The following is a 14,886-nucleotide window of genomic DNA, read 5'->3' as shown; positions in this document are numbered from 1 at the left end:
TCTTTCAAATTTTAACTATATTTAATTGTCCATATATTTCACCGGATTATTTTCTTCCAAAATTCCCTCCTCCTATTAACATTCCTTACACCTCTCCTCGTATTAACATTCCTCGCACCTTGGATAATCTTAACTCTATCCCATATTCAAATCCAAAAAGAAAATAACATAAATACAGTTCATGCTAAACTGAAAAACCATATACGGAAATATTTCATGCTAACGAGAAGACCAAATACGGAAATTCTTGCGCGTACGGATTGATTAAAATAAAACAAGCAAACTTGTTTGCTTCTCACTACAAATTGTTAACGCAAACGACAATTCTACAAGGCGTCTTCACTTGCCCGTTAGCCTCCATGAAGAGGAGAAGAGGGGCCCATTCATGGACGCCCAGGCTGGAAGGTAGATGAGCTTCGTCACATTAATTGACCTCGGTACTGCTGTTATAACACAAAGAAGGAAAGTAGAACTAATTCAGAGAGGCAGGGAAATTTAAGGTGGCCGTCTGCATTGTGTTGTTGGAATCAGCATGCAGAGCCTTTCTTGCATGTCAGAACGCCGGCGTTCCCTGTGAGGGAGGCGACCAGAGACGAAGGCCTCGCTGAGAGACTGGAAGCCTTCATATAGCTGGACGACGCACCCGCGCCCGACGGAACAAAGAACGCCCCGTTCAACATCAAGTCTCCCTCTGACCTCCAATTCCACTGCCTCCACACACTCTCCGATGTGTACTCGCGCTTCGTCACCTGTTCATTCATTTATATTCATCAACCACATCTACTTACTATGTTCATGTTGACATTAATGAATTGAACAGAATTGAGGAAGCAACGCTTACCTCCTTGGAAGAGTGAGAGTCGGGTGCGAGGAATCGATTGCCTTGGCTGTTGATTGTTGGGTTCGCACTTCCACCGATGGCGTACATTTCCCACTGCGTATAATCGTTGTTCACCACATGAAAATAGCCGTGTCGGCATCTGCTTTTCAGCATCAGTGCATTAAACTTCTTTTGGAGATAAACTTCTAAACTCTATTGTTTATGAGATTGTCCATACATTAAACACAAATGGAAAACGTGAATTCAGATCGTTTTGGGATACCTGGGCATGCGTTGCACGAGTCCTTCTCCGAAATGGTTGAAAGCAACTGTTACTTGCATGTTAACGTCCTGAGTATAATCGTCGTTGTGGCCCAAAAGCATGACCTGCAACAATTAATATAGCAAATAGATTAACTGGACGAACATTGATAGAAAAGTTTGAACCTTTATTATTTCAAAGCTGGAATTCAGATTCAAACCTTATCATGGTGGGTCATAAAGTTGTTTGAAATAGTAATTGCAGTCGACCCCATGATGGCATCGATGAGCCCATCGGTGCAGCTTGACAAGGAACAATGGTCTACCCAGATATTGCTTGCCCCAAAGATGGAAACTCCATCTCCATCGCTGATCGTTCTCCACCCGTAATGTGTCGGGGAATCCCTCACCATGGCATTTCCCGCAGGCTTGCAGTCATGGATGTGAATCCCGTGAATGATAATGTGACTCACATACTGTACCGTAATGCAAGGGCCGTTTGCAATGTGGACATTGGCGCCTCTGCCGTCGATTGTCTTGTAACTGTTCATGATAAGCTCCTCTTTGAGCTGGATGACCATGTCTCTCTCAAAGGTGATCCACAGAGGCTCCGTTTGAATAACGGCATGGCGCAGCGTGCCGGGCCGGGGATTGACCGCATCGTAGTCGTTGGGATCAGTGACCACATAGAATCTGCCATTCTGCCCTCCAATGGCGTTCCTCCCGAACCCAATGGCACAGTCTGCAAGTCTCTTTCGATTGTTTTCCCAATCTGGATCGCAGCGCCAGCAGTCGTCAATGGGGTTCCCCGTTCCGCAAGACAGATAACTTAGCTCCCTTTTCGAACTGGTAATCTGTTGGGTATTTTTAGATGGAGAAATACCAAAACCAATCAAGCAAATACCACCACAGAGTCAATGCTCTGTTTCCTCTGTCCAGGATCATTTGCAGAGAACCTCTTTTAAAAAAAAATTAACTCAGAACACAGTCCATTACACAGAAAAAAAACCTTCTATTGATTTAAAACAAAAATACTGATACATGCTTCATCCTCTGTGCAGAGAGGGATTCACTGGAGAAACTCTGTCTCTGTCTCACTTCTGGTCTTCCACTGCTGTGGGTATTTACAAAACAGCTTCAAGCTGTTCCTGTGTTTTCTTTATGGTCAACAATACATAACAGTTTGCCTCTGTTATGTTTCCAGCACTGCTGTGCTTTCTTCTGTGCATTCATTTGCCTGGCGTTCAATCTACACTTCCATGAACTACTTCATTTTTGCACGCAGGCACACCAAAAAAAATAACTACAGCACGCCCTGTTCTACATTAAAAAATATCACACGCGGGCACCACCGTGAGTAAGTACATTACATAAAACTGCTGCACGTATATATTTCTTTTACAACCTATATGAAACATATATAAAAAACATATAAAAATGGCCCATACTATATTAAATGGCCCACACCTAAACTACGTACATACATATATAAAAATATATAAAACGTATGTGCCCATAACCACATTAAACGGGCCGCCACCTAATTCCACGTAAAACCATTAAAAACATGACTTTTCACCTACGGCAGTCAACCAAAGAAAACGACAAAGAAAATTGATTTGACGCGGGCGTGTGTCGGCTGACGTCACTTCGGTGCCACGTGTCGCCACCCCATTCGTCGCGCTCGGTCATTAACCTCCGCGCAGCTTCACGCCGATCCGAGCCCGCAGAACTGATCCGACGGAATTCGCACACCACTCTTCCGCAAACCACACGACTTTTACCGTCCGGGGAAAGTGGTTTTTCGGTGCTCGTACATGGGACGCGTGGCGGCAAGTGAATGTGTTCGGAGCCCCTCCGGCGGATACAGCCTTTTGCCAAAGGTGGTGCGAACAAGAGGGTGGTTTCGTTCTGGCGGTTTCGGGTGTAGCGTGCTGGCTGAGTTGGCTGCCCACGTCCGCCTGCCGCTGTGCAGTTGGAATTAATATTCCAACACTCCCCTTTAATTTCAACTGCTGGGCATTCAGACATACCCAAACACTTCCTCTCATAGAGGGATTCCTCAGTACTGCTGTTACAAAGATATCATCCTCACATAGAGGGATTCACCAACTGCTTCTGATGCAGTTCACAAACAATCAAAGTTGTCTTCCTCTTGATAGAGGGATTAACCTGAAACTGTGCTTAAGAGCACCTTCCTCATGACAGAGGGATTCACCATTACAATGTGCTGAAGAGCACCTTCCTCATGACAGAGGGATTCACCATGTAACTGTGCTTAAGAGCACCTTCCTCATGACAGAGGGATTCACCTGTTATAAAAAAACATCTTCCTCTTAACAGAGGGATTTACTAATGACTATGCTGAAAAGCATCATCCTCTTGATAGAGGGTTTCACCAAATGACTGCTTCAAATGCAGTTCCAAAACAAACAATCATTGCACTGCTGTGTGTGCAAGTTCATTACAATGTTCTTTTATGCTGCTGCATATTCTCTGCTACATTGTTGTGCCATCTTCTTTGCTGCATCTACCCCACACTGCTGTGTCTGCTCCACGCTACTGCGTCTACACCTGCACTGCTCTTACATTTCTTTACAAACTCTGCATTGCTGTGCGTCAATAAAAAAAACCACATGTGCGTTGCTGTGCCTTTCCTTTCTCACATTCACACTGTTGTGTGAGAATTTTTTTTACTTGTGCACTAATGCGTGCTTCCCTTCTTCACCATGGGAAAGCTTTTCTTCGCGCTGCTGCATGCTCCCCTTCATTAATTACAATCATACTTCTGCTGTGTCTTACTTGCATTTCAGATGCAAACAACACACTCACTGCACTTACATTTACTGCTGTAAAAAAATTCTTTTACCTGTGCTGCTGTCCATAACTTCTTGCTGCTGCATTTTTCACATTTGCATTACTGTGTGCTTCTTCTTCTTCACGATGGGAAAACTTTTCTTCAAGTTGCTGCTGTCCATACACTTGCTGTTGTGTTGCTGCTGCAATTTGCACTACTGTGTGCACATACACTTGGCACTTCATTCTCCACGAGAAAAAATTAACACGGGTTGCTCCCTTTTCTTATGCACCCTTGCTTCACACAATCTTCAGCTTCATTCATTTTTTTACACAATGCACTGCTGTGCAATCCCTTTCAATTTTCTGCTGCCATACACATTCTCATTCATCCCATGTGCATTAAAAATCTGCTGTCCCTGTGAGTATATTTTCTCACTTTACATAGAAGGAAAACTACATTCCATTACTATGCATTTCAATGCGTGTGCACCATAACAAAAAAAATTCCAAACTGCTGTTTTGTATTTTGTCTTCCCACTGCTGTGAGAGTTTCCTTGCCTTGCATACTTCTTATTGCGCTGCTGCACTTCACATTTGAGTGCTGCCTCCTTTTCTTCTCTGCTGTTATAGCAGATTTATCTTCATGTCCTTCCCTTATAAAAAAAAATTCCATCAAGGAGTGACTGTTAATACAGTTCAGCAAAAATAATTTACAAGCTCCCCTTTAATGTGTGCTTGTCTTCTTTTGGCAGACTCTTCTCAAAACAAATTTAGATCCACTGGGGAGTTCAAGGGGTTTTCAGATTGCCTTTCCTTCCTTCTCCACACTTGTGTAACTTTCTTCTTTTGCATGGGTCTAGTTTGTGTAAGAGCCCATGTCAAGTTACAGTCACGTGCCATATGCCCAATGTTATGACACTTGAAACATTCAACATTATTCATGAATAGCATTTCATGATTTCTTCTAAAATTGTTTCTTGGAGATTTTCGGAGACCACAACATTTATCTTTATGAAAGGCTCTACAATCTTTTGCCATATGACCATAGTTTGAACAAGCATAACAATAACCCAAAAATGAACTTTGGTACCTGGGAGATGGAGGTTTCCTTGATGTACTTTTGAACCCTTGCTGCCTTGAGATCCTCTGATGATCACCATTGCCTCTTGCCTTTTTGCCATCAGCTACATTTCTTCTTGGAGCTGGTTTTCTGCTTGGAGCAGGATATCTTTTATTGCTGCCTTCATTTTTCTCCTTGCCTTTGCTGGAACTAGGAGCTTCACCATCTCTTTCTGGCTTCTTCACATCTCCTTTGCTTAAAGCATCCTCATGCTTGTTTGAGGGTTCACCTACATACCCAAGTCCTGATTTATCAGATGGAGATCTATGATAGCTAAGCATGTCATCCAAAGCTTGAGAGCTCTTCATGATCTTGTTCATCCCTTCAACCTTCTTCCTGAGGAGGATAATCTCTTCTTCTAACTTTTCACATTCATTAATTTTCTTTGCTAGTTGTCCCTCAGTTTCTTCCTTGCTACGAGTAGCTTCAGCTGCTACTACTTTGAAGGAGATAATCTCTGTCTTCATTTTGGAGATTTCTTCATCTTTTGCTTGACTGCTCTTCATTTTCTTTTCAGCTCCTTGTACCTGCTTCCTGGCTTCTTGTAGTTCGGACTTAAGGGAGGAGACCTCTACCTTATACTGTCCAATCTCTTCCACAAGTTTGTTCACTCTCATGTGCCTTTGTTCAAGTTGACTTGTCAAGACATCTGCCTGCTTCTTTGCTTCATTCAGCTGATTTGTCATGGATATGACTTCTTCATGATGCTTCCTCTTGCATTCATCAAGCTCCTTCTTGAGCTTCGCAAGCTCTTCATCCCTTTCTCTTACTTGAAGCTTAATGAGGTCAACCTTCTCATTCTCAGCTTCTATGATGGGTTCATGACTTTCTTCTTGACTCATTTTCATAGTCAGCGCTCCCTTTGCATGAAGGTCATGCAGTCTGTCCCATATATCCTTTGCTGATGTGTATTTTCCTAGATTCCTTTTCACAGAATCAGGCAGCCCATCCAAGATTAGTTTTGCTGCTTGTGCATCATACTCCATGGATTCTTTATCCATCTTGCTATCATCAATCACTGACTCCCAGACTTCAATCCCCTCAGACATTAGGAAAGCCCTCATCATTATTTCCCATACATCAAAGTTTCCATCAAACTTTGGAACCTCAAATACAATTCTTTCAAATAGATTCCCTTCTAGTTTAGTAGAGGAGGGAGACACATTTTTAACAGCCCTGGAGGCTTTCTTCTTTGACCTTGCCATTCTTAACTATACTCCAAAATACTTGACTGTGTTTTTTTTAAAACAACTGACTGTCTCTATAATAGTAACTCAAAAACTTTGAGGAATACCTAAATCCCTTTGGCTGAGGCTTCACACTGCTGGAGAGCCTTCACTGCTGGACAAGTTTGACTGCTGCAACCACACCTTCCTTCAGCGTCTTTGAGTCTTCAAAGAGCCTGGACTAGCTCTGATACCACTGTTGGGTATTTTTTAGATGGAGAAATACCAAAACCAATCAAGCAAATACCACCACAGAGTCAATGCTCTGTTTCCTCTGTCCAGGATCATTTGCAGAGAACCTCTTTTAAAAAAAAATTAACTCAGAACACAGTCCATTACACAGAAAAAAAACCTTCTATTGATTTAAAACAAAAATACTGATACATGCTTCATCCTCTGTGCAGAGAGGGATTCACTGGAGAAACTCTGTCTCTCTCTCACTTCTGGTCTTCCACTGCTGTGGGTATTTACAAAACAGCTTCAAGCTGTTCCTGTGTTTTCTTTATGGTCAACAATACATAACAGTTTGCCTCTGTTATGTTTCCAGCACTGCTGTGCTTTCTTCTGTGCATTCATTTGCCTGGCGTTCAATCTACACTTCCATGAACTACTTCATTTTTGCACGCAGGCACACCAAAAAAAATAACTACAGCACGCCCTGTTCTACATTAAAAAATATCACACGCGGGCACCACCGTGAGTAAGTACATTACATAAAACTGCTGCACGTATATATTTCTTTTACAACCTATATGAAACATATATAAAAAACATATAAAAATGGCCCATACTATATTAAATGGCCCACACCTAAACTACGTACATACATATATAAAAATATATAAAACGTATGTGCCCATAACCACATTAAACGGGCCGCCACCTAATTCCACGTAAAACCATTAAAAACATGACTTTTCACCTACGGCAGTCAACCAAAGAAAACGACAAAGAAAATTGATTTGACGCGGGCGTGTGTCGGCTGACGTCACTTCGGTGCCACGTGTCGCCACCCCATTCGTCGCGCTCGGTCATTAACCTCCGCGCAGCTTCACGCCGATCCGAGCCCGCAGAACTGATCCGACGGAATTCGCACACCACTCTTCCGCAAACCACACGACTTTTACCGTCCGGGGAAAGTGGTTTTTCGGTGCTCGTACATGGGACGCGTGGCGGCAAGTGAATGTGTTCGGAGCCCCTCCGGCGGATACAGCCTTTTGCCAAAGGTGGTGCGAACAAGAGGGTGGTTTCGTTCTGGCGGTTTCGGGTGTAGCGTGCTGGCTGAGTTGGCTGCCCACGTCCGCCTGCCGCTGTGCAGTTGGAATTAATATTCCAACACTCCCCTTTAATTTCAACTGCTGGGCATTCAGACATACCCAAACACTTCCTCTCATAGAGGGATTCCTCAGTACTGCTGTTACAAAGATATCATCCTCACATAGAGGGATTCACCAACTGCTTCTGATGCAGTTCACAAACAATCAAAGTTGTCTTCCTCTTGATAGAGGGATTAACCTGAAACTGTGCTTAAGAGCACCTTCCTCATGACAGAGGGATTCACCATTACAATGTGCTGAAGAGCACCTTCCTCATGACAGAGGGATTCACCATGTAACTGTGCTTAAGAGCACCTTCCTCATGACAGAGGGATTCACCTGTTATAAAAAAACATCTTCCTCTTAACAGAGGGATTTACTAATGACTATGCTGAAAAGCATCATCCTCTTGATAGAGGGTTTCACCAAATGACTGCTTCAAATGCAGTTCCAAAACAAACAATCATTGCACTGCTGTGTGTGCAAGTTCATTACAATGTTCTTTTATGCTGCTGCATATTCTCTGCTACATTGTTGTGCCATCTTCTTTGCTGCATCTACCCCACACTGCTGTGTCTGCTCCACGCTACTGCGTCTACACCTGCACTGCTCTTACATTTCTTTACAAACTCTGCATTGCTGTGCGTCAATAAAAAAAACCACATGTGCGTTGCTGTGCCTTTCCTTTCTCACATTCACACTGTTGTGTGAGAATTTTTTTTACTTGTGCACTAATGCGTGCTTCCCTTCTTCACCATGGGAAAGCTTTTCTTCGCGCTGCTGCATGCTCCCCTTCATTAATTACAATCATACTTCTGCTGTGTCTTACTTGCATTTCAGATGCAAACAACACACTCACTGCACTTACATTTACTGCTGTAAAAAAATTCTTTTACCTGTGCTGCTGTCCATAACTTCTTGCTGCTGCATTTTTCACATTTGCATTACTGTGTGCTTCTTCTTCTTCACGATGGGAAAACTTTTCTTCAAGTTGCTGCTGTCCATACACTTGCTGTTGTGTTGCTGCTGCAATTTGCACTACTGTGTGCACATACACTTGGCACTTCATTCTCCACGAGAAAAAATTAACACGGGTTGCTCCCTTTTCTTATGCACCCTTGCTTCACACAATCTTCAGCTTCATTCATTTTTTTACACAATGCACTGCTGTGCAATCCCTTTCAATTTTCTGCTGCCATACACATTCTCATTCATCCCATGTGCATTAAAAATCTGCTGTCCCTGTGAGTATATTTTCTCACTTTACATAGAAGGAAAACTACATTCCATTACTATGCATTTCAATGCGTGTGCACCATAACAAAAAAAATTCCAAACTGCTGTTTTGTATTTTGTCTTCCCACTGCTGTGAGAGTTTCCTTGCCTTGCATACTTCTTATTGCGCTGCTGCACTTCACATTTGAGTGCTGCCTCCTTTTCTTCTCTGCTGTTATAGCAGATTTATCTTCATGTCCTTCCCTTATAAAAAAAAATTCCATCAAGGAGTGACTGTTAATACAGTTCAGCAAAAATAATTTACAAGCTCCCCTTTAATGTGTGCTTGTCTTCTTTTGGCAGACTCTTCTCAAAACAAATTTAGATCCACTGGGGAGTTCAAGGGGTTTTCAGATTGCCTTTCCTTCCTTCTCCATACTTGTGTAACTTTCTTCTTTTGCATGGGTCTAGTTTGTGTAAGAGCCCATGTCAAGTTACAGTCACGTGCCATATGCCCAATGTTATGACACTTGAAACATTCAACATTATTCATGAATAGCATTTCATGATTTCTTCTAAAATTGTTTCTTGGAGATTTTCGGAGACCACAACATTTATCTTTATGAAAGGCTCTACAATCTTTTGCCATATGACCATAGTTTGAACAAGCATAACAATAACCCAAAAATGAACTTTGGTACCTGGGAGATGGAGGTTTCCTTGATGTACTTCTGAACCCTTGCTGCCTTGAGATCCTCTGATGATCACCATTGCCTCTTGCCTTTTTGCCATCAGCTACATTTCTTCTTGGAGCTGGTTTTCTGCTTGGAGCAGGATATCTTTTATTGCTGCCTTCATTTTTCTCCTTGCCTTTGCTGGAACTAGGAGCTTCACCATCTCTTTCTGGCTTCTTCACATCTCCTTTGCTTAAAGCATCCTCATGCTTGTTTGAGGGTTCACCTACATACCCAAGTCCTGATTTATCAGATGGAGATCTATGATAGCTAAGCATGTCATCCAAAGCTTGAGAGCTCTTCATGATCTTGTTCATCCCTTCAACCTTCTTCCTGAGGAGGATAATCTCTTCTTCTAACTTTTCACATTCATTAATTTTCTTTGCTAGTTGTCCCTCAGTTTCTTCCTTGCTACGAGTAGCTTCAGCTGCTACTACTTTGAAGGAGATAATCTCTGTCTTCATTTTGGAGATTTCTTCATCTTTTGCTTGACTGCTCTTCATTTTCTTTTCAGCTCCTTGTACCTGCTTCCTGGCTTCTTGTAGTTCGGACTTAAGGGAGGAGACCTCTACCTTATACTGTCCAATCTCTTCCACAAGTTTGTTCACTCTCATGTGCCTTTGTTCAAGTTGACTTGTCAAGACATCTGCCTGCTTCTTTGCTTCATTCAGCTGATTTGTCATGGATATGACTTCTTCATGATGCTTCCTCTTGCATTCATCAAGCTCCTTCTTGAGCTTCGCAAGCTCTTCATCCCTTTCTCTTACTTGAAGCTTAATGAGGTCAACCTTCTCATTCTCAGCTTCTATGATGGGTTCATGACTTTCTTCTTGACTCATTTTCATAGTCAGCGCTCCCTTTGCATGAAGGTCATGCAGTCTGTCCCATATATCCTTTGCTGATGTGTATTTTCCTAGATTCCTTTTCACAGAATCAGGCAGCCCATCCAAGATTAGTTTTGCTGCTTGTGCATCATACTCCATGGATTCTTTATCCATCTTGCTATCATCAATCACTGACTCCCAGACTTCAATCCCCTCAGACATTAGGAAAGCCCTCATCATTATTTCCCATACATCAAAGTTTCCATCAAACTTTGGAACCTCAAATACAATTCTTTCAAATAGATTCCCTTCTAGTTTAGTAGAGGAGGGAGACACATTTTTAACAGCCCTGGAGGCTTTCTTCTTTGACCTTGCCATTCTTAACTATACTCCAAAATACTTGACTGTGTTTTTTTTAAAACAACTGACTGTCTCTATAATAGTAACTCAAAAACTTTGAGGAATACCTAAATCCCTTTGGCTGAGGCTTCACACTGCTGGAGAGCCTTCACTGCTGGACAAGTTTGACTGCTGCAACCACACCTTCCTTCAGCTTCTTTGAGTCTTCAAAGAGCCTGGACTAGCTCTGATACCACTGTTGGGTATTTTTCACATGGAGAAATACCAAAACCAATCAAGCAAATACCACCACAGAGTCAATGCTCTGTTTCCTCTGTCCAGGATCATTTGCAGAGAACCTCTTTTAAAAAAAAATTAACTCAGAACACAGTCCATTACACAGAAAAAAAACCTTCTATTGATTTAAAACAAAAATACTGATACATGCTTCATCCTCTGCGCAGAGAGGGATTCACTGGAGAAACTCTGTCTCTCTCTCACTTCTGGTCTTCCACTGCTGTGGGTATTTACAAAACAGCTTCAAGCTGTTCCTGTGTTTTCTTTATGGTCAACAATACATAACAGTTTGCCTCTGTTATGTTTCCAGCACTGCTGTGCTTTCTTCTGTGCATTCATTTGCCTGGCGTTCAATCTACACTTCCATGAACTACTTCATTTTTGCACGCAGGCACACCAAAAAAAATAACTACAGCACGCCCTGTTCTACATTAAAAAATATCACACGCGGGCACCACCGTGAGTAAGTACATTACATAAAACTGCTGCACGTATATATTTCTTTTACAACCTATATGAAACATATATAAAAAACATATAAAAATGGCCCATACTATATTAAATGGCCCACACCTAAACTACGTACATACATATATAAAAATATATAAAACGTATGTGCCCATAACCACATTAAACGGGCCGCCACCTAATTCCACGTAAAACCATTAAAAACATGACTTTTCACCTACGGCAGTCAACCAAAGAAAACGACAAAGAAAATTGATTTGACGCGGGCGTGTGTCGGCTGACGTCACTTCGGTGCCACGTGTCGCCACCCCATTCGTCGCGCTCGGTCATTAACCTCCGCGCAGCTTCACGCCGATCCGAGCCCGCAGAACTGATCCGACGGAATTCGCACACCACTCTTCCGCAAACCACACGACTTTTACCGTCCGGGGAAAGTGGTTTTTCGGTGCTCGTACATGGGACGCGTGGCGGCAAGTGAATGTGTTCGGAGCCCCTCCGGCGGATACAGCCTTTTGCCAAAGGTGGTGCGAACAAGAGGGTGGTTTCGTTCTGGCGGTTTCGGGTGCAGCGTGCTGGCTGAGTTGGCTGCCCACGTCCGCCTGCCGCTGTGCAGTTGGAATTAATATTCCAACAGTTCCTGCAATACATTCCATAAATAAAGTGTTAATGCTCCTGCCGTTATGTAACACATTATGCACTGACGTCCTTATTTCCATTGTGGAAAAATCTGACGGACAGAAATTCTAGAACATTGACCTGCATTACAGCCCGCCACCAATGAAATTCGGGTAATATTTTAAGAGAATTTGGCAGAATTTTTCGGAAATTTGGTTAAGTTTCAAAATTTTGGATATAGAGAAATTCTTAATACTAATAATACCATTTCCACCTTAAAAAAATATCCAAACACTATCACAATCAAATTTATTCAAAAGAATTCTAACCAAATTCCTACCCTAAATTAACCATCCAAACAAATTTATTGCCTCATTAAACAATGCTTCTACAATGTTCTCTGCATCGCAATATATAATGGCCTCGACTGAGGCAAGGTTCTATATTGCAGCGCGGGCGTGGATATACAATTGCCTCAAAAGAAACCGGCGCTGTGCAGTCAGATGTAAAAAGAATTTGAATTTGATCCTATCAGCTCTCTATACATTGGCGTAAATTTGATCCCTATCAGGGCTCTATATATCGGCGTTGTCTAAGCGTTATATATCAGCGTAAATTTGATCCCGCTCTATAAATTGGCGTAAATTTGATCCCTATCAGGGTTTTCTGATATGGCCTTGTCTAAGCGCTATATATCGACTTAAATTTGATCCCTATCGGCATTCTATATGTCAACTTTGTCTATTTTAAAAATGGAATAAGTGAAGCAGAGATGTTATTTTTTTCAATATTATCAATAATTAAATAAATTATATAAGAAACATCAATAATAAATGCAGTTGTCTATACTTTTTGGAAGCCTTTCCCGTGGGTTTTTCCGGTCAAAATCCGGCAGCAATTTATTGGAATCGCAAGTTTGATAGCTAGTTTCTGCGCAATCAATGCGTTCCAGGGGTTTTCAGGGTGCTGAATCCAAATATGCAGTTAAAAAACCATTTTAACTGCAACAAATCAAGATTTAACCTCAATTTCTTCCGCCGGATTCCGTCACCGGAATCTCCAAAAAGTCGCATTATAGACAAGTCCTAAATAAATGATTGGATGTAATTCAATTAAATCTGATTAAACTCTAATTGACTGTGACATTTAAATGGACAATTATGATAGGCAGGTAGTTGGAAATTGGAATTAGATTCTCCAACACTACTCTTTAATTACAACCACAAAAATTTAAACGAAAATGTCACCACAAAAATTTAAACTAAAATGTCACCATGCTAGATGAAAAAAATAGAATCCTCTTTGATACTGTGCTAAAAAATGGAAAACTTGGAGTAGAGATGCTATTCTTCTTCATATTATCAATCATTGGAAACATCAATAATAAATGACTGAATTGGAACTCAACTGAACTAGACTAAACTCTAAATCATTGTGGCACTTGGATGGACAATTATAACACCTAGCAAGTAGTTGGAAATAACTCTCTATATATTGACATAAATTTGATCCCAATCAATCATCTATATCAACATAAATTTGATCCCAATCAACCATCTATATCAACATAAATTTGGTCCCAATCAACCATCTATATATCAACGTTGTCTAAATATAGACTTGAATTTGATCCATAAACGCTATACATCAGCAGCGTTACACTTTCAAATTTCTCACCAAAATATTTTAAGTCATATATTGATTTGTGTTATCTAAAATAAATATATTATCACCCTGAAAAAAATTTAGAAACTTGAATTTGCCTAATAATTCTAAGCAAATTAAACAGAAAATTAGCCAGAAAAACTTGTAACAAAACAAATAGACTACGGCCTTATCACTTGAAAATTCAATGAAATCTTTATTACAAACAATGATGAATCTGATCAACACATAGCTTAGCCATTACAAGTCAACTCCCAGTATTAGAAGAATTGTATTACGGCAATTACCTTTCGACCATTTCAACTACTCGATCAGGCTCTTCCACGTACTTCGTTGCATGTTGTTGTCCACGTTTAGTCCCAGCTACCACCACCGGCCGTCCAGTAACAGTGCCCGTCAAATTTTTGAAAATTCTAAAGCTATTGCCCGCCTCGGATCCAATACCGAAATTAATCCATAGAAAAACAAACAATGCGAGTGCACTTCGATAGCCAGGCATTTTGGTTACAGAAGGGATTCAACCGTTCAACGCTCTAATTAGTCCACACACTGCAGCAACGGTATCAAACTATGATCATATACACATAACTCGTCAATAATACGGGATCTCTACTCAGTCAATTCTGCGGCCAAGATCATAGATGAAATGCTGCTGGGCAAATTCCTACAATCTATAACAGCAGAAGGAATCTCACGTGCCAGTCGACTGCAAATGGAATGACCAAATATGAGCTGAACTCAGGGCGGGTGCACTAATCTGCATGAACACTGCGCCCCTTTATATAACAAATAACGAGTTCGTAAGAAGGAATAGAATAAGCAGAAACAGGAATTAGTCTTGATACCTAGTCAACTAAATTGCCATCCAAGAGTTGCCACCATGTGAGTGAGAGAACTGTACCAAGAAAACGGTCATGTATCACTTCTATGAATGACATGCCCCAAAATCACGGCTGTTCAAAACACCATCATTGATAAGGGAAAATTCTTGACTCCAGGATGGCCAAAATCTTAATTCAACCACTCTGGCATAGTTTTAGGGGTTGTATTATTCATATGAATGAAGGGCATAATAGGATTCCTAAATTCTTTTCCACAACAGCCAACAATACAGAGAATTATCATTGGCCTTGCCCAGCATTCAAATCATTCCTAAAGACTGCACATTATATGTGTGTGCCTCACAT

General features: G+C 41.3%; 1 protein-coding gene across 1 annotated transcript; it reads right to left on the bottom strand.

The window, feature by feature from the left end:
- Window positions 1–527: 527 nt before the first annotated feature.
- Window positions 528–14,198, bottom strand: LOC149181492 (putative pectate lyase 5). Its single transcript, XM_089414233.1, has 7 exons — window positions 13,987–14,198; window positions 11,875–12,091; window positions 3,177–3,217; window positions 1,303–1,927; window positions 1,104–1,207; window positions 842–980; window positions 528–749 (listed from the first exon to the last, which is right to left on the bottom strand). Exons 1-7 carry the CDS (start codon window positions 14,196–14,198, stop codon window positions 528–530), a joined length of 1,560 nt encoding a protein of 519 aa, XP_089270359.1.
- Between the last annotated feature and the right edge of the window lie 688 nt (window positions 14,199–14,886).

The sequence above is a fragment of the Pinus tabuliformis genome, chromosome 3_2 (genome assembly GCF_031772625.1).
Source record: "Pinus tabuliformis cultivar Carrire ecotype Pingquan chromosome 3_2, CPIR1, whole genome shotgun sequence".
NCBI lineage: Eukaryota > Viridiplantae > Streptophyta > Pinopsida > Pinales > Pinaceae > Pinus > Pinus tabuliformis.
The sequence above is the reverse complement of the archived record's forward strand: the minus strand, read 5'-3'. Positions and strand labels throughout refer to the sequence as shown.